At 42.5% G+C, this 19,524-nt stretch overlaps 2 protein-coding genes across 3 annotated transcripts; one reads left to right on the plus strand and one right to left on the minus strand.

Moving 5' to 3' along the window:
- Positions 1–1,096: 1,096 nt before the first annotated feature.
- On the minus strand, positions 1,097–7,097 carry ppm1nb (protein phosphatase, Mg2+/Mn2+ dependent, 1Nb (putative)). 2 transcript variants are annotated; one of them, XM_080780014.1, is made up of 6 exons: positions 6,416–7,097; positions 5,548–6,119; positions 3,780–3,897; positions 2,273–2,387; positions 1,578–1,641; positions 1,097–1,457 (listed from the first exon to the last, which is right to left on the minus strand). In XM_080780014.1, exons 1-6 carry the CDS (start codon positions 6,729–6,731, stop codon positions 1,440–1,442), a joined length of 1,203 nt encoding a protein of 400 aa, XP_080636140.1. In that variant the 5' UTR covers positions 6,732–7,097; the 3' UTR covers positions 1,097–1,439. The 2 variants fall into 2 exon arrangements, with proteins under 2 accessions (XP_080636140.1, XP_080636139.1); XM_080780013.1 differs by having other exon boundaries at positions 6,311–7,097.
- Positions 7,098–10,456: 3,359 nt separating this feature from the next.
- Positions 10,457–18,622, plus strand: rtn2b (reticulon 2b). Its single transcript, XM_080779614.1, has 7 exons — positions 10,457–10,572; positions 12,172–12,385; positions 13,437–13,575; positions 15,235–15,304; positions 15,552–15,598; positions 15,707–15,765; positions 16,405–18,622. The coding sequence occupies exons 1-7, from the start codon at positions 10,560–10,562 to the stop codon at positions 16,508–16,510; spliced, it is 648 nt and encodes a 215-aa protein (XP_080635740.1). The 5' UTR covers positions 10,457–10,559; the 3' UTR covers positions 16,511–18,622.
- Positions 18,623–19,524: the final 902 nt, after the last annotated feature.

Raw genomic sequence — 19,524 nt, forward strand, 5'->3', positions numbered from 1 at the left:
GTATGCTCATCAGATCTTTGGATACAGCAGAAAATGTTCACAATTATTAGAGTTTTTTCTTTAGTGCTTATTCACTTAAAAGGTGGAAATATGGATTAATTGTTGTGAGAATGTTAGTTACTGTAAATTGTATCCAGCAGTTAGTCAAATAATCTTTATTCAGGCTGATAACAACCACAAGTCTTAACATGTAACGTCTATACACAGAATGCAAGGTCACTGGTCATTCCAAACATATAACAATTCAGTAAGATGATGATAAACCTTATGGTCTCTCTATTTTTGATCTAGGATCTGTCTCAGTCACCAAATGTTCAAAATACTTAGATACTTAATACTGTACTCATATACATACAACAATAAGGCAGCACAGTACGGATCATCCATAACCATTTTAACTACAGGGACCTTAAATTGGGAAAGATTTGAAGGACCGTATACAGGAATGGCCTAAATATTTAATTCTGATGTACTTAATAGATTTTCTTTGCAATTACAACAGCATTGGGAAAGGTTTCCATACATATTGCCCCAGGTACCCCCATGTAGACTTAATTGCACTGTAAACTTGAAAAATCATGTTGCTGAATCCCAAAACCTTATTTTATGTCTAAATCATTGTCTCATAATGCACATCCTCTCTTTTTCTATAAACTATATGGAGCCTGTATTTCTCAAAAATAGAGTTTGCGGACAATTGTTATATAATAAGTAGAGCCATCTCTGAATATTTGCAATACAAAAAATATTTTGACATCTCTAGAAAGTTTACAATCTCCTCTTCAAGTTGCTCAAAAAAGTGTTTTCTGTGACATCTGACTGATTTCAGCAGAACAAGTCACATATACTCTCAAGATTAACAAGTGACACTGCGGGTACTGCTGCTTATCGATTGGCAAATAACATTCAAATGGCTATGGTTGTAATATTAGTCAATTGTGCCACGACAAAAAGAAACCTTGCCTGGTAAGCAACAAGAGCTAAAGACCAAAACTCTAAATTTCAGAATTGAATACTATTTTAAAAATAATAATAATAATAATAATAATAATAATAATAATAATATAAAAAGGAAAAAAAAAAATCAACCTGCAAATCTTGTTTTCACATTTGGCTGTCAACACGGTCACCAAGTAAAAATGTGAATTGATCTCCGTAATATAATTTGTTCTTTGAATATGAGGCAGCGAGTTGTTGCGGGGCCGTTTCTCTACACAAGCCAAAATATTATTCCTTGTATAAATATAAAATGTATATATCAGACTTTGTCACACTTACATTTTTGTATTTGTTATGGCAACTTGTTGCTTGGCTCAGGTGGCGGGACACAAAAAGCTTCTTACTTCCCATTTCTTTCAAATTGCACACATTAAGTTCTAGTATTGACATTATTTATACTCCATTCACGGATCCTTGGAGATTCATCCTCCATGGATTTTTCAAGACCCACCCAAACCCTAGGAGAACAGGGAATGAAGGAAGTAATTAGTAAATATCACACGCACGCAAACACACACACACACACACACACACACACACACACACACACACACACAATTATAATGCCATCTGCTTACATTGGGTGGTGTGGGCCTATACGTCTCTCTCTTCTGATAATAAGCAGAAATGATGCAGTTCCTCCTGTAACACAAAAGGATGGATCGAACCAAGATTAAAGGGCCACTTCACCACTTTTCAACCTATATCTTCGTATAATTGGTCCTCACTAATGTTCATGATAAAATAGCACATTTTTCTTCTACTTGGTTTGTGTCTCATAGTAGGGCTGTGGGCAGTTCAGAAATCTGTCCACCAGTGACATCACTTAAACAAGATTTGTTTAATATATATATATATATATTTAGATTTTTATTATCGTGAGAACGATGGCTTCCATTTTCGCATTGGAACTTTTCAGGAATAGAAAGCCTGCAGTTTCTATTAGCTTGGATTTCCCATCGATGATATCCCATATATCCCATGATCCAATAATATTCAGAGTGAATGTTTTAAACTCAAATCTTTGCTTCTGGGGGGTCCCTGGAACAGCATATTTTCAGATGGGGGTCCACGGCCAAATACAGATAATTCTGGGGGTCCTTCTGGGGTTCGCTCACTTACTTAAATAACCAGGGTTACTGAAGTAACCTTTCTATTTTTTAGATTTAGAAGCCTTTTTTTTTATCGGCCTCAGGTCTAAAACACTACAAAAAAAACACTACAGGTTTTAAAACACTACAAAAACAATAGACAAACATGTCTCTTCTCTTACTTGCTCTGTATGCCTCCCCCTGGTGGTAATCCAGGGAGGGCAGTGGATGCTAGGACTGTGAGGACGGAGAGTAGGTCAGGCTCTTCCCCGGTGGCACTCAGCTCCTCATAGATCTCTGTTAAAGAGTCATCAACAAAACAGAAGAGCGAGTTAGGGAGACAGGCTTTAAAATATTAGAGGGTAAGGATTGCTAAAAATAGATGTGATGGACACAGTATATAGGCTAATAATAATAATAATAGTAATGCATCATATCATTGTTGCAACTTCTAAATAAACGAATAAAATGTCTTAAACATTGTTACACATTTACTTGATTGATCGATTGATGGATTGATTGATGAAAGATGTTAACAGTATGCAGAATGGTACATTTCAAGCACAATTCAATACACAAAATGTTAACTGTGGACCACACGACACCGCAAAGCATTACACTTGGTTACAATAGGGTCCACCATTTTCAATTCATCAGAACATTTAGAGACTCTTCTATATAACAAAAAAAAAGGAGGTAAAAAGGTAAAAGTTAATATACAGTGAGGGGAAAAGGGGTGGGGGGGGGGACTCAAGACTTTTTATTTTTTTTACGGGGGCCAGTTCCGAATTGCAGCCGTCCGTAGGTGCCTTTTGAGAGCGGTTTTGAAGGAGTCAAGGGATTCACATGTCTTAATGACTGTTGGTAGGGCGTTCCACATTTTGGTGGCATTGGAGCGAAATGAATTTAGTTCCTTGTTTGTGCCGAATCTGGGTTGCACATGGCTTGTTGAACTCCCTCTGGTGTTGTGGGTGTGGACTTCGTTGACATTAAGGAAGTATCTAGACAGGTACATGAGTATCTTGGTGGTTTCGCGAATTTTGTGGAACAGACCCATTGCAAGATGCTGTACTCTGTCATCAACCCTAAGCCATTTCAGCCTGTCAAAATGGGCAGGGGTGAGGTGGGTTCGGCCGGGGATAGAGGCATATATATATATGTATATATATATATATATATAGATATATATATATAGAAACGACAGGTGAGGAGATATTACTTTAAAGTTAACAATTAACAAGGATGTGTGGTGATCAGCCCTGTCACAAATATGACCTAATCGCAATTATTACATAGTTGATATTTTCCAAAAGGAGCGGAAGTAGCCAAATCTTCAAGCTTACATAGTGACGTGTCATAGGCTAAGCTATTTCAGTTATTATACATTTGTCAGTCATTTATTTATCTGTCCCGTGAATGTTTTGTTCACGAAGCCTATGAAAGCCAAACAGAAATGTCATTTGTATTTATGTTCCAATATTCAATACCAAAAACACAATTCAATTAGGCCTATATACAGTATATCGCAATTATATTTGTGTGACAATTCGTCATCAAGTAAAATGTCATGATTTGTGACAGCCCTAGTGGTGGGGATTGATAAATGGCCCCAATGTTGTACCACACAGGCCCCCCTCACTGTCCCACACAGTGGCCTCCACAGACTAGTCCACATGTCAGTGTCTGCACCTGCTACTTTGGATTCCAGCAAGTCCTCTAGCTCGGCCTCCTGGTGTAATGCCTCTGCTGAGAGCTGGGGGGCGCCAGGAAAGCACAGCAGGATGATGCTAATGTTGTCCAAGCTCCCCTGTGTGAAACACACGTTAAAAGGAACATGGATGGGCACCGCTGGCCGTTATGTGATGTGACGCGTGTGATGTCAGCATATCGTTGTTGTGTACTGTAGAAACCTTGTATCTCCATATTTCAACGTGTTATGTTTTTTTTTTTCATAAATGAATGCCCTAGCTCCTACTTCATCATACTATACATGGCTACACAAAAATTGTCAATCATAGCATTAGACGTTTGTGAGCTTGTAGATCGGCTATTTATTTTGAGGGGCTATGAAGTTTGTTTTTAGTTCAATGTTTGTTTTGAAAACGCCATTGACAATGAAGGGAAACTTTACAGCATATTGTCCCTGACACAAACATTAAATGCCATTAACAATAAAGATAATTCAATGTTTGTTTTTAGTTTAGTGTTTGTTTTCAAAACGCCATTGACAATGAAGAGAAGTTAAGGTTTGTTTTTTAGTTCAGTGTTTGTTTTAAAAACGCCATTGACAATGAAGGGAATTGAATGTTTGTTTTGTCACCGTTTGTTTCACATCACCATTACATCACCTAATCATAGCATAGTTAAAGACTTTAATATATTAGCGCCCCTCACTTCACACGAGTGTGATTTTTGAATTAGTATTAACTAATAATGAAGACCTTGGGACTAAATAATTGTATCCACGGAAACACAGGTTCTTTTCCCCCCCAGTTTTGGATATACAAGGTTTCCACCCGACTGACAGTAACAATATTACACACATGATTGAAATCTTTTGATGAGTGGACTGTGGCACAATCCTCCTCAGTTGTACAAATACAGAGAAAGATTTTTAAAAATGGACCCGTCCATGTGGGATTTCTGTTTCTTTCTTTTTTTTTTCTTTCTTTTGTTTCACACTCATTATGGTTAAATGAACACTGAGGATTTTACTGTGTACTATAGTGACATTACTGCTCGTCTCCCAAAAGACACGGCGGAACTACTCTGCCAAAATGTTTAAATGAGATGTTGAAGTGGGAGAGATTGTGATGTTTTCAGGTCATTGTGCATGTCCAAGCTATAGGGGCTTGTTACATAACAGTGTGACATGAGACATAGGCCGCAGTAACAGTCAATTCATTAGATAATAGAACCTAAGGCACTACCATAACCCAGTTTAAAATGCCAATTTGGATTATTATAATCTACCCATATAAATATTGATTTAACCCATTCTGTCCGGGAACCCGTTTTGGTGTTAGCACTATGTTATGCTTTAGCTATTGAAAAATAGCAGATCTACAAGCTCATAGCGCGCCACCGAGTGGCGCGCTACGAGCTTGTAGGTCTGCTATTTTTGAAAAATCGAAGAGCGACTGACATTTTTTAGAATCTGATCTCAGGTCAGAATGGGTTCATCAGACCAGTGTGTGTCCAGTGGAAACCTCGTATGAATCTGATCTCAGGTCAGAATGGGTTAATGATGCCCGAGGGTCCATTTTGTATACATGTGTGTGTGTGTGTGTGTGTGTGTGTGTGTGTATTATATACGCATATAGAGAGCATTTGCACTGACTACTTATTTTTATAAGGATCCGTTCATTTGGTTCCAGTATACAATCCCAGAGTTTCCGCTCAACACTCAGCCCTTTTCCACAGACTGTCCAACCGGTGGACAGGACGACGTTCTGACCTTATAGAGGCAGAGGTCGATCACCTGCGCGCAGACGTCTCTCAGGTCGGTGCAGACGCGCAGCCGGCTGTGGATGAAGGCACACAGCTCCTCGTTGGTGATCATGTCCCACACGCCGTCGCAGGCCAGCACCAGGAACTCGTCGGCGGGCGAGCGCTCCACCGCGTACACCTCCGGCTCCGGGGAGACCATCTGCTGGCTGGCGAGCCGGTTCTCGGCCCCCTTGTAGCCGAAGTCGCCCAGGGCGCGGGACACGGCCAGGGAGCCGTTGATGCGCTGGAGGGACACGGAGCCGCCGGCGCTCTCGATGCGCTCCCTCTCCAGCGGGCTGTAGGGCTTGTGGTCCTCGGTGGAGAAGCACGCCTGCCCGGAGCGGCACAGCAGGGCCCGCGAGTCGCCGCAGTTGGCGAAGTAGATGTAGCACGGCGAGATGAGCGCGGCCACCGCCGTGGTGCCTCCTTTCTCCCAGCCCTCTCGCCGCGCGACGGCGTGCAAGTGCTTGTCCGTTTGCAGGAAACCTTCTATAATGCCGCCTCTTACTCTCCCGGGGTCGTCCTCTGGCCCCATTCCACCTAAAAGTGAACATATTGAACATATATATTGCATATATATTGAATTCTCAACCAATGTTGAGTAGTTATACTGTTTTCATGTTTCAATGAGTAATGAGGACTAAAGAACATATAGCTTGATCAAACCAAACCGCGATAGAAACTTGTCATAGTATAGTTAGTAGTAGTAGTAGAAACTTGTCATAGTTCACCTGTAGCGAGGATTTGACCCAGAAGGTGCTGCGAGCAGTACTGCGCTACACTACTGCCCGCGTGCCCGTCAAATACGGCAAAGAAGCTCCAGCCTGCCAGCTCACCGCCAAGCTGTGGAACGCAGTTATGGAAGTCCTCCATGTTGGCCCTCCAGCCCTGCATGCTGCCCAGGGCGTAGGTCAGGCCCCAACGAGAGCAGCCCTCCTCGGTCAGTTTGTCCAGAACGGGATGGTCCAAGTAGGGGCTCGGAATGACCTCCTCTCCCTCTCCATCCCCGGATTGCTCCCCCTCGCCTCCCGCGCCGCCGCCGCCGCCTCCTCGCCCCCCCTTGAAGAAAGAGCTGACCCTCTTCTCTGTCTCTTTCGCCAGCTGCCTCATGAACGCAGGCATCTCCACGCTTCCCTTCCTGGAGGTTCTCATGGCTCCTGTGTTTTGCGAAAGCTGGTGTGTGTGTGTGAGTCTTCTTCCCCCGTTGGTGGCAGGGGGTCTGGTGTATATATAGGCCTGATGCTGGGCCTTTGTGTGTATCGTGTGGTGTATAGCCCTGTTGCTCTCCAGCACTCAAAGCATGGCTGACTGACCTGATGGATGCTGTCCGTGCTGGCTGTTCACCACCCTCTTCCAGCTCATCTCTCTCTGTCTCCGTCTCCCTCCTCCCTTCGCTCAGTCGAGATGCTCGCCGATCGGCTCTCCACTTTGACTCATCCTTCACCCTCTTTCTTCCTCCGTTTTTTTTTTGTCTCTCTCCTATTTTATCCTCTCCCTCTCTTTTTCATAGCCGTTTCCTTTCCTTCACCAGCTCTCCTCTATAGTCTTGTTGTTTTCCCCTGCCTCAACCCCCACCCGTGATTGGGTGGCTATTTATGTGCACCAATCCCTGAGCGTCGTGCATCCGCCCCGTCATGAATGGAAGCGATCTCTCTCCACCACTCCTGCTCGGCTCCCGCCTGCTCTGCAGCACTCCTCCTGCCCCTCCCACACATCTATCTCTGTTAATCTCAGCCGGTGCTCGTCGCTCTGGATTACCCAGCATCTACTGTGGACTGGATTACAGCACGGTCAGGTGTTACAGCACAGTGGTTCCCAAAGTGGGGTCTGGGGACCCCTGGGCGGTCCTGGAGGGAGTTCCAGGGGGTCCCCCCAGCTAAATGATATAGTTATATAGGAACCAAATGGACCCTTATGGGTCTGTAACTCAAAGAGTGTATACAATGCAAAATCTTCTCTTATGGGGGTGCCTGCAGGCATATCTTTTTCAAATGGGGGTCTCGTTAGTGTCAATTTGGGGATCCTTGACATGAAAAGGTTTGGGAACCACTGTTATTGCACGTGGAACCATAAATGAGTGATGGAGGGACAGGGTTATTCACCTGGACACGCAGGGTTTGGTACAGCGTTAACCCATTCTGACCCGAGATCAGATTCATACAAGGTTTCCACTGGACACACACTGGTCTGATGAACCCATTCTGACCTGAGATCAGATTCTAAAGAATGTCAGTCGTTCTTCGATTTTTGCAAAAATAGCAGACCTACAAGCTCATAGCGCGCCACTCGGTGGCGCGCTATGAGCTTGTAGATCTGCTATTTTTCAATAGCTAAAGCATAACGTAATGCTAACACCAAAACGGGTTCCCGTTCAGAATGGGTTAAACACGTTGGTGCAATAACGGCTAATAATTGCAAAGGCCAGGCCTTATGCGACCTTTGCTGATAATAATAGGTCTCTGCAGAATATCATCCCAGGACTTATAGAAGCAGACATCTATACCAGGGCATTAGTCTGACACGTATAACATTGCAAATAACTGCCCGACACTGAACAGTAGAAGCTGTCGCCGCCATTGACCTCGCACGAGGGTGAACCAAAGCAGCAGAACTATACACTGACGAGAGAAACGGCGAACGTGTCTACCTTCCTTGCAGCAACACCCATGCCAGGATGTCAAACTCCTCCCGGGTAGCTGCCATCTGGGACTGGGGGGGTCACCACCTTCTCTCCCTTATGTTGGGGTCAGCCGGTCAGGATGCAGCATATCGTGTTCAGTATGTGGTTGTACATTTTGTATACCTGTGTACATGGCCCTTTGGCCTGGACTATAGGTTGAGAAGGACAACCATAAGCCGGGGGTATAACTTCACGCCTCTGTGTTTGAAGTCAAATGAATGCCATGGTAGACGTCTGGTTTGAAGCCCTGGGATGATGTTCTACACAGAGACCACATATCCCTGGAACATGTGACGCGTTTAAAACCTATAGACACCAAAGTGTGTGATAATTAAATGCCAAATGTTCATTTATGCATGAAGAATACACTATAGAACACAAGTCACCTCAAACACCTCACGAGAACACCTATAGTGTTATAATTCCAAACACGTAGGACTGACTTTTTGATTGTATAACCTAAACACATACTGTAAATGTGTTTAAAAAGTGTTACCGGTAATTAAACGTGTTCTTCTGTTTATAATCTAAACACTGTGACACGTTTAAAAAGTGTTATAAATATGTTTAGGACCTAAACGCTTGGATTTAGTGTGAAGGTCGCTTAAGGCCTGTGATTACCCGTTCTGGCAATTATTTTATGACCAATACCAGAAAATATAATTCCCTCTGGACATCCTGGCTGTGTGTTTTTTGAGTGGTGCAACCACTCCAAGGAACAGCAATGTCCGTGTTCACCTATGTGTTCACCTATGTGCCTATGTGTTGGTTAATGAGCACCAGTATGACTATTAGTACCAGTAGGGGCGCTGTTGTGCCAGAAACAGAGAGAGAGATAGTGCTGCACTGTTGCCTGTTAATGAGAGAGAGAGAGAGAGAGAGAGAGGAGGGGGGGAGGGGAGTTGCACCACTCAGTTCACACGGGTGTGATTTTTTTGTAAATAAACATGACCACAAGTTCTCTCTCTCTCTCTCACATGTGGCTTGAAGGTATAAGGAATTGTCACAAATGCATCACAATGTGTTGTGAGCTTGCAGAGAGTGAACACAGTGTGCCATGCAGGACATGGTTGGTCTTGGCTAAATGCCAAGAATAGAAAACTGAGGTTATCACCTACAACAGGGGTGCCCAGACTTTTTTTTTTTTTTTTTACTTGAGAGCTACTTTCAAAATGACCAGCGAAACAAGATCTATACCCACCAAAGAATATGATCTGAAAATAGTTTAAAGAACACCCACAACAAAGTAATCTGTTGTGGGTTAACAGGCCATTTTTATATGTCAATCAATCAAGTCACCTTAATTCAAGTGTCAGATGCCAAATTATATATTTTTTATATATAAATGATTTTTTTAGGGCCATGTCATGTGATCTACCTGCCCAGCCTTTGTGATCCACTGGTAGATCACGATTTATCTTTTGGGCACCCCTGACCTATACAACATCTTTCCGTACCATCTACTGTACCTCTTAACCACAACAGGAGGCACTATTCATAATGTATTCATCATTTTTTGAGTAGCTTGTACATGAAAAATCACACCTGTGTGCAGCGAGGGGCGCTAATATATTAAAGTCTAACTCATGTTGATGAGGTGATGTAGAACAAACGGTGCAAACTCAAACATGAAATGCTGAACAATAAAGAGACAATGTGACGTAATGAGGGACAATATGACGTACATTTTCCCATCATTGTCAATGGCGTTTACAAAACAAACGTTAAACCTGTATAGGCTATAGGAGGGGCTATAGCGCCCCTCAAAAATAATTTCACATCCCTGTTTTACACGTGTAAACTTGTGATGTGACGAATACATTTGAAGTTGCATTCGCGGAATAAGAGTGTTCGTTAACTGCTTATATTGTAAACTGAGGACTGAACCCAGCTTGGCGAACAGAACAACAAGGCTGTCTGAGGACATATTACAGTAAAGTACACTTGGCCAGTACTGGCTAAGTAAACATACTGTAAGTCTCTCCGAACTTAAGGGACTGTCTCCAGTTGAGCACATGCTGATGTCTCAAATTCCCCCCGACCCCCCCACGCTCTCCCTCTCCCTCTCCCTCTCCCTCTCTCTCTCTCTCTCTCTCTCTGGGTGTGTATTTGCATGTGTGTGAATTCAAACAGGGGGTATCCAATACAGGATAAAATTAGGCCAGCCAGGCCATATATTGCTGACTGTGCACTGGGTGGCTAAAAAAAAAGCTTGGTGGGGCGGCCTCCAGCAGCGGCAAGACAAGACAAGACAAGGAACTAGAAGAGAAGGAAGAGTATATAGCAGGATCACTACTAAAATGGCCATCAAAGGTAAGAGTATAGGAACCCTGACAGATTTGGGTTGTGAATGGATCACTGAGGTATCTCAGCTGAGCTGGCTATAGAAGCGGTGAAGATTTATTTGATTACCTTACCATAGAGGCTGTTAATCTTTTTTTCTGAATAGAGTGACTATACTGTAGTGAGATGTAGAGCCTGGATAATGTTTTTGGTTAGTAAATAAGATTGGATCGTGATCGTTGAGTCACTGAGAACGTGTGTTGTTTTGCGTACAGTACTGTCACTGTACATAACCTTTAACTCTAGCTGGGTTTCAGTTTGGCTATAATGAGACTGATGTCTCTGTTGATATTTGATCCAACGAGATCTCGTCACTGAGCATTGCAGGTTGGCTAAGGCTTAGAAAGAAGATGAATGTTTCGGTGTGTGTTTATTTACATGTGTGTGTGTTTGGGCATCTGTAATCTGTGCTCTAGCGATCTTATGAACTCAATATATACACCCGGCCCACACTACACAATTAGACACTATAGAGGGCCACCTTCTCTAGCTCTAAGTAGGGAAAGAGTGGATTTAAGCATTAAAGTTGAAGATGGAGTGCCGTGCGTTTTTTCCCACCCTAAAACATGATCATCTGGTATTGTTATTATATATAAGGAGGAAGACTAAAATGTTGTTTTTATGTGGACACGCCCCCACCGGTTCATTAAGTATGTGCGGTTTTCCTGCTGGGAGTGGTGATCCACCTGAACTGAAGCCGCACCCACAGCTGTTGTTGTATGATAGAGGGGGAGGGGTTAGGGGAGGGGATGGTATTGTGATGTCACTATATCACTGTTTTTTTCATTGGTATGTTTGACAGCCTCCAGGAAGAAACCGTAAATACAAAGGGAAGACATAATTGCACATAACAACCACACCAAGGGGTCTAATGAAGTACTGTCATTACATAGACACATGACAAACACGTGTGTGTGTGTGTGTGTGTGTGTGTGTGTGTGTGTGTGTGTGTGTCTTGAATATGTTTTGTCTTGTTACATGTTTTCTGTGTGGGAGTATTGCTTACATTATACAGTACGTGTTTCTAACGCGTTTGTTTTAATCAGGTAATTACCACCAGATTTAAAGGGTACTCATTTGAAACTTTAAATGTAAATCTGACTCACACATGTGAATGTGTGAGAGTTACCTTATGCATGATACTGATCTCATTCGAGACTGCTGCTGGAACACCTTTCTTGAAAAATAAACAAACAAATACATAAATAAATGCACAGAGTTGCAAAATGGAGGAAGATCGTGAGGAACACTAGATTAAGTTGTATTTGTGCAGTTGAGGTGTAGGGCTATACCGTGGCATATCTGTGGGCATGCATCTGTGTTTATATCTGTGAGGGGGGCGTTTAAGGGTATCCAGAACTTTGGCAGAGCAATTGTACTTCTAATCTCTGCACCTGCATTTCATCCATTATAGTTTATTTTACAGTCATCCTCCCGGAAAAACTAATCTCATTGTAAAAGTTCCAATCACATGTTCCTTGGTCACTCTATACACATTACACAGAACCAACCAACCGAGAGACCGCATTGTTTCTAACGCGTCAATTTCTCACTCTGTCTTTCTTATAGCTCTTGTGGATCTTATTTACTGGCGGAATGTCAAAAAGACTGCAGTGCTGTTCACGGGCCTGGTGGTGGGCCTGGCCTGCCTGTTTCAGCTCAGCGCTGTCACCGTGGCCTCTTACCTCTGCCTGGGCATCATCTGTATAACCTTCCAACTTCGCCTCTACTATAAACTCCTTGAAATGCTGCACTGGAACCCCGACGGTGTGCATCCCTTCCAGTGAGTAGTACACTGCAGTGCAGAGTACAAAAGCTGTCTCCAAGATGAAATAGCCATACTGTAAGGTCTGCATTTTCTATAGCGCCCCTTTGTGTGTTAAAATTCACCCATTCTCTCGCTCACGCACTCACACACTCACACACACACACACACACACACACACACACACACAGAGGAGGGGCCCAGGGATCACACTAACCAAACTGCCATTATGCCTGCTGGGCCAACAATGAGTCTGTATCCCTTAAGTCCAGTCAGTGTATTGTGGTAAATTAACCTCTTCAAATCAATATGCATTTGCCTACGTGTGTGTGTGTGTGTGTGTGTGTGTGTGTGTGTGTGTGTGTGTGTAATAAAGGTATAGAGGGGAAAGGATAGGTGCTGGGGTAACAGTTTGTAGCCTACATAGCAGCAGTTGGCAATTATTGGCAATGATTGAATCGCGGATGCAGAGCACTCGCTCATGTAAAGAGGGGAATAATATATAGACGGTAAACATACATTCCAAACAAACTGTAAACAATACACATTACACAACCCAGGTAAATGCTATGGAATAATCCAGGCAGGTAAACTAGGCTGCAATGTCAGGAAATAAACGAAGACAGCCTAAATAGCGTCATGTAGCCTACATATTGCAGATCAGCGCATGAACGCACTGACCGGGTCATATAAATAAACGACAGAAAGAAAGTTCCACTCGGGAATAAGTCACAGCAACATGTAACACAACTCACCACTGTTCAATGACGCACACAGTTAAAGGACAATAAAGAACTGGAACAGGATCCGTGGTGAGTTTGTATAAACTCCGACGGAAGAAAACACAGTCTCTCGGTCTCGGCTTCACTTTGTTTGATTACTAAATGAAAAGGTGGGCGCACTCCCGCTACCTGCCTGCGGGACGCGCTCATGCACGCGCTTCGGGAGCGTGCCTCTTGGACTTTGTAACAGTGTGTGTGTGTGTGTGTGTGTGTGTGTGTGTGTGTGTGTGTGTGTGTGTGTGTGTGTGTGTGTGTGTGTGTGTGTGTGTGTGTGCGTGCGTCCTCAGATCCTACCTGGATGAAGACAAAACTCTGACAGACGGGCAGACGGTGAAGCTGGTGGAGGAGATTGTGCTTCTGATTGCCTTTGCATTCACAGAGCTCAAACACCTGCTCTTCATTAGCAGCATGGTGGACTCTATCAAGGTCTGTGAGCTGTCTGTGGAGACTGTTAGGTTCTGTCTGTGGAGACAGTTAGGAGCTGTCTATAGAGACTGTTAGGAGCTGTCTGTGGAGACTGTTAGGAGCTGTCTGTGGAGACTGTTAGGAGCTGTCTGTGGAGACTGTTACGCCAGGGCTCCACTGGGCGCGTCTGCGTCGCGTTGCGTCTCCGACGCGTGCGTCAAAAAACGAACCGGTTCAATTTTAATGGTGACGGAGACGCGACGCAACGCGGGGCGTCGCGGGCAGTGGAGCCACCCTTCATTGAATAAAAAAAGCCCTGGCGTTACGCCAGGGCTCCACTGGGCGCGTCTGCGTCGCGTCAGCGTCACCGTCACAGAATGTTCCCTTTTTATTCAATGAAGGGTGGCTCCACTGCCCGCGACGCCCCGCGTTGCGTCGCGTCTCCGTCACCATTAAAATTGAACCGGTTCGTTTTTTGACGCACGCGTCGGAGACGCAACGCGACGCAGACGCGCCCAGTGGAGCCCTGGCGTTAGGCTGTCTGTGGAGACCGTTAGGTTCTGTCTGTGGAGACCGTTAGGCTCACACAATGTTCAAATGTTCCCGCGAATCCCGCCGCAAGCCTTTGCAGCAGTGTTGTTTTCGTCGACTAAAACGAAGACGACAAATGTTCGTCGACTGACTTTTTCCACTGACGAAAACTAAATTCAAATGACATGAAAACTAAGCTATGATGACTAAAACTAAGAATAGATATATTTTCGATTTCGTCAACAAAAAAAAGTAGTAGGCCTAGTAGTAGACGTAGTGGACAAGAGATCCAGTATAAGTCATTTTACACTTGGTTGCATGCTGAAAATGGCAGATCTACAAGCTCACAACGCGGCGCGCTGCTACGTGTTGTGAGCTTGTAAATTCAGCCATTATGACTGCATCAAGGCCCGCCAAAATACATTTTAGTCGACTAAATCAACTGTAGATTTAGACTAAAACTAGACTAAACACATGTTTCAGTCACACATGTGACTGAAACTAAATTGAAAACTATTGAAGAGACTATGACTATGAAACTAAAATCAAGATTTTCTGCCAAAAACAAAAGTGCTTTGCAGTTTTCAGGAGGCGTAGTTAGTAGTTACTAGTTACAGACTATCTGTACCATTCAAAGATAGTGGAAGAGTTGTCTGTGAATCATACTGCTTAAAAAGAGGCGGTTCATTCCAAATACAAAAAGGAACATTACATAATAGTATTTTCCTCTCATCCCGATACTGTAGTTTCAGATCTGCAGATTTCTCACCGAGGAGCTCAACAGCATTTTTGACAGTTGGCAGCAGATCATTTTAGGAGACAAGACATTACTGTCTATGTTATGTTTACATATATAGCCCTGCAGTGTTTCTCCAAAATAGGATTTTCAGAATAAACAAAAATAAGGTTTAAAAAAAAAAATAGCAGATATATAGCCTACACAACTTCACAATACATGGCATTGTGATTTTTGTGAGCTTGTAGATCTGCTATTTTCACATAAATAAATATCATTTTTTTTTTAAGTTTGGGTCCCGGAGAGATTCCAGAAACCTCTTGTGGGTCTCAAGCTGAGGTGGTTTGGAAACCACGTACGGTGGTATGGTTACAGGAAAAGTTGAGTCAAAGTGTTTCTTCTCTGTTCGTCAGTTTGCTGTGCTCCTGTATTTGCTGACTTGTGTGGGGACTCAAACCAATGGACTGACACTGATGATAATTGGTGAGTTGCTGACACACCACACACCAAACACAGCTCAGAGCATACTCTGTTTCTTTTTCATCTTCTCATAGTTTGTCTTGTTTAGTTTCTGAATTTTGGTGGCCTAACACACAGTTTGGTGGCCTTTGATGGCCTGTACAGTACAGTACAGTACAGTACAGTACAGTACAGTACAGTACAGTACAGTACAGTACAGTACAGTACAGTACAGTACCACTCACTTCAGACTTTTATCTTGGTTTTGCAGGTGTGATTTCTGCTTTCTCCTTGCCTATATTGTACAAAAAGCAGCAGGTGAGATGAATTATGTTGATAGCTGTTGTTCAAATGCAATCCTGCACATACTTGCCTTATATTATTTTATGTTTAACAATGTATTTAACACAATGTAATTGGTCACAGGTGCGGATAAGAAAGCTGGTTAGAGCGGCAAAGGCCTTCGCAAAGACAATCTCAAATATGTAAGTTATCCCATTTAAAAAATGTAATTAAAAATTAAAATATATATGTTTTTTAATCACAATTTTTCATAAATAGCAGACCTACAAGCTCGTATAGCACGCCACTCGGTGGCGCGCTATATGAGCTTGTAGGTCTGCTATTTTTCAATAGCTAAAGTATAACATAATGCTTATAGTTAAAACACCAAAAGGGGTTCCCGTCCAGAATGGGTTATACAGCACAGATCTGATGAAATAATTCAGATTGACCTTGTGAATATTTTTAGTACTAGCATCTGTAGGGACATTAAGTAAGCTGCACTTTTCACTGCACTTTTGCAAATTCAGGTCAGAATAATCACAGTAAGTATAGCTACACTACAGTAAAATGCTCAGCACTAATTTACAGTAAGTCCGTGTTAAATGGACTCAAATGTAAGAGTCCATTTTGAGGATTGTATGGTGTACACACAGGATGCAACCCACACAATAGTTTTCTAGAGCCTCCCACACACTACAAGGTTTTTGTCAAGATTTTAGATAGATTTGTCTTTTAAAAGTCTTTCCAGAGTCTTGTCAAAAAGTGTATGGGAAGCATGTCGTGCGTATATACGGTATCTAAGGTTTGATGTAATGTGTTGTCCCTTTTTTTTCTTGCAGGTTTGATAGTTTGTTAAGTAAGTTCAAAACATCTGCCACCGAGTCTGAATCAACCCCGGTACCAGCGATTGCAGCTGCACCTAAACAGAAAGCAAAGTCAAAGTAATGAGTGTGTGTGTGTGTGTGTGTGTGTGTGTGTGTGTGTGTGTGTGTGTGTGTGTGTGTGTGTGTGTGTGTGTGTGTGTGTGTGTGCAGACGGTGTACTGTACAGCATGTGAAGGAGCACCATGCAGCTCACATAGACAAGTATGTTCACCATAGCAGCGGTTCCCAAACGTTGTAGCTCTTGCCCCCGAAAGAGAGAGATTAGATTTGTCCATGGCCTAAAACTATAGTGAAAAGTGAGTTTTCTAATTTATTATTTAGTGTGAGGCAGCTTTGATGTACAAGTACACCCCCTGGACATGACGCTAGTATGTTGCAGGGACTTACCCCCCCAATCCAACCCTTGATGCTGAGTGTCAAGCAGGGGGGCACTGGGTCCCATTTTTAGAGTCTTTGGTATGACCCGGCCGGGGATCGAACGAACCCCGACCTCCCAGTCTCAGGGCGGACACTCTAACCACAAGGCCACTGAGCTGGCCTTAATTCATTAAAGGGACCCATAAAAATGTGTCTGTGACCCACAAATGGGTCCCGACCCAGTGTTTGGGAACCACTGCACTATATGGTTGCCAGAGGAGAAATTCCTTTTCCCCCACCATAATGTTCATGTGATTAATCTTAGATCGTTTGTTAGACTTGTTTCTCTGACAGACTGTCTACGACGTTGTATGGCACAATAATGAATTCCCTCATTTATTAAACACATGTACTAACAGAGACAAAAAAAAAAGAAAAATGACAATCCAACATATTCATATCAATAACACACTGGTGATCTGGTTTCTTAAATGGTGGCCTGAGACCTCAATACTGACCAATGGACCTGCATCAAGTATATATACAACCATTGCTCAGACCAGTAACACAAGGCCACCCCATAAGGAACAGTGTCATAAGGCCTCACTCACACCTAAGACACACTTGTGTCCTGTGTGTTCCTCCCCCCCATGCAACAAGGTTGTGTCTTCAAACCACGTGACTCCCATTGGAAATGCATTGAGGCGGCCATAACACACAGGACACAAGTGTGTCTTGCGTGTGTGAGGGAGGCCTATAATCGATCATAACTGCATTTTGATATGCAAAGCTTGTGGTCTGCAGCAGGGATGTATGTATTGAGGTGGTGGAGGGTGAACCCGGAAGTGTCTCTCATCAAATTCCATCATTTAACAACGTTATTATATGTTTAGCCAATGACACACATGGCTTTTGGTTCTTCAGCTAACTTTCTATTTAGGCTACCCAATACTCCTCGTCTTAATGTTAATCCCTTCGGTTGGTTGCTCAAATTAAGTCGTGGGATTTGCTTCTTGTTTTTTAACCAGGTGTATGTCACATTATAGCATCACATGTCAGATGTATTTAACCCATTCTGGGGCGGGAATCCCTTTTGGCATTTTAAGCATTATGTTTTAACATAATGCTAATACTTTTTCTTATTTTTCTGTTGAAAAATAGCAGATCTACAACTACGAGCTTGTAGATCTGCTATTTTTGAAAAATCTTTGAATATAGGCTTTCACAGTGAACATTTTTAACTGAAATCTTTGCTTCTGGAACAACATATTTTCAGATGGGGGGTCGGCGGCCATATACATATAATTCTGGGGGTCCTTGACATGAAATAGTTTGAGAACCCCTGATATAGAAACATAGGTTTTTCTGAAAACTGTTTTCAGGATGGATTTAGAAGCAACTTTTTGGCCTCAGGTCCAAATGGGAAACTAAACTGTGAAAAATATGAATTAAACCCCAAAGATAGGGCTACCAATCAACAAGCCAACATGCACATAGATGTGTTTATAAATAATACACACTCTGACAGATGCTATTTCAGGTCTCAGCTGATTGACCAGTCAAATACGTGTTACATCAAAATACTCACGTTTATTTGACAGTTACTGCTCAAAAGTTCTCTGGAAGTGAATCATATAACTGATATGGGTATAAATGTAATCATTGACACATTTTGTTCTAAAATAATTAAAAACAATGTCTGTCATGTTACTTGTCAACTTTGTTTAGTATTTTTCTATAGTTATTTATTAACCTGTTAATTAATTTTATTTAATGTACTCTACTGCTCCCCAATTAAAAGACATTATCCCATGCAGCAAGACTTATCTCTTGACTCCCGGTGATTCCGAAGGCACATGGTGTGCCATAATGCTCTCAACCAATTCAATCAGAATGCTTCCTCCAAACCTCTTGCATGTATAATGAATATGGTTACACACTGTCAAATATATTGGAACAGCCACGCAGCCCAATAGATGGCGCTCACACACCGTCTTTGGCCTTGGGGGGGAATTGTCTCGAGTATGACGTTACAACTCAGTGATGCTGTGTTTGCTGCAAGTCACGTCTGTTCAAACTAAGCAGATTGCAATCGTTTGGAGTAGATAAGTAAAAGCATTGCAAATTGGAAATACTCCAGTAAAGTCAAAGTACTTAAAAAGTAATTGTATCGACTTCCCCCGCCCACTGGTTCAAGGTTGCACTCAATCTTTTTAAACTTTAAACAAAAGCTCAGTGGTTCACTGGATTAAGAGCCTGCTTATGAAAGCTTATAGGTTGCAGGCTCGATTCCTGACTCTGACAATGCGTTGAAATAGCGCCATTTCTGAGTCCCAGAAGTAATATGTAGACATGAGTTTTCAAATCTACAGCCTTAATTTCTTCCATTGTGGCATTAAAGGCTTTACCTTACTTGTCGTTTCTTAACCGGCTTTATGTTTTACTTCAAATATCCAGAATTAAATTATTGTTATAATTGATATTCGATTTTTTTTAGCACAGTCTGCAGAGCATGTTGCACCATAGTTTTGCTACTTGTACTTTAAGTGTGTGACAAATAAGCCCCTTTGATTCGTTTCATCTTCAATCTCATTTATCGGATATGGCCTCACATATTCGTTATAGGATTAGTAAAGTAACACTTCCATCCAATATCTATAATGCACTATATAAACACAAGGTGTAATGCATTATAATCTGCTTATAACACTAAATTAT

Source organism: Protomyctophum bolini, assembly GCF_963924005.1.
Source record: "Protomyctophum bolini genome assembly, chromosome: 13".
Taxonomy (NCBI): domain Eukaryota; kingdom Metazoa; phylum Chordata; class Actinopteri; order Myctophiformes; family Myctophidae; genus Protomyctophum; species Protomyctophum bolini.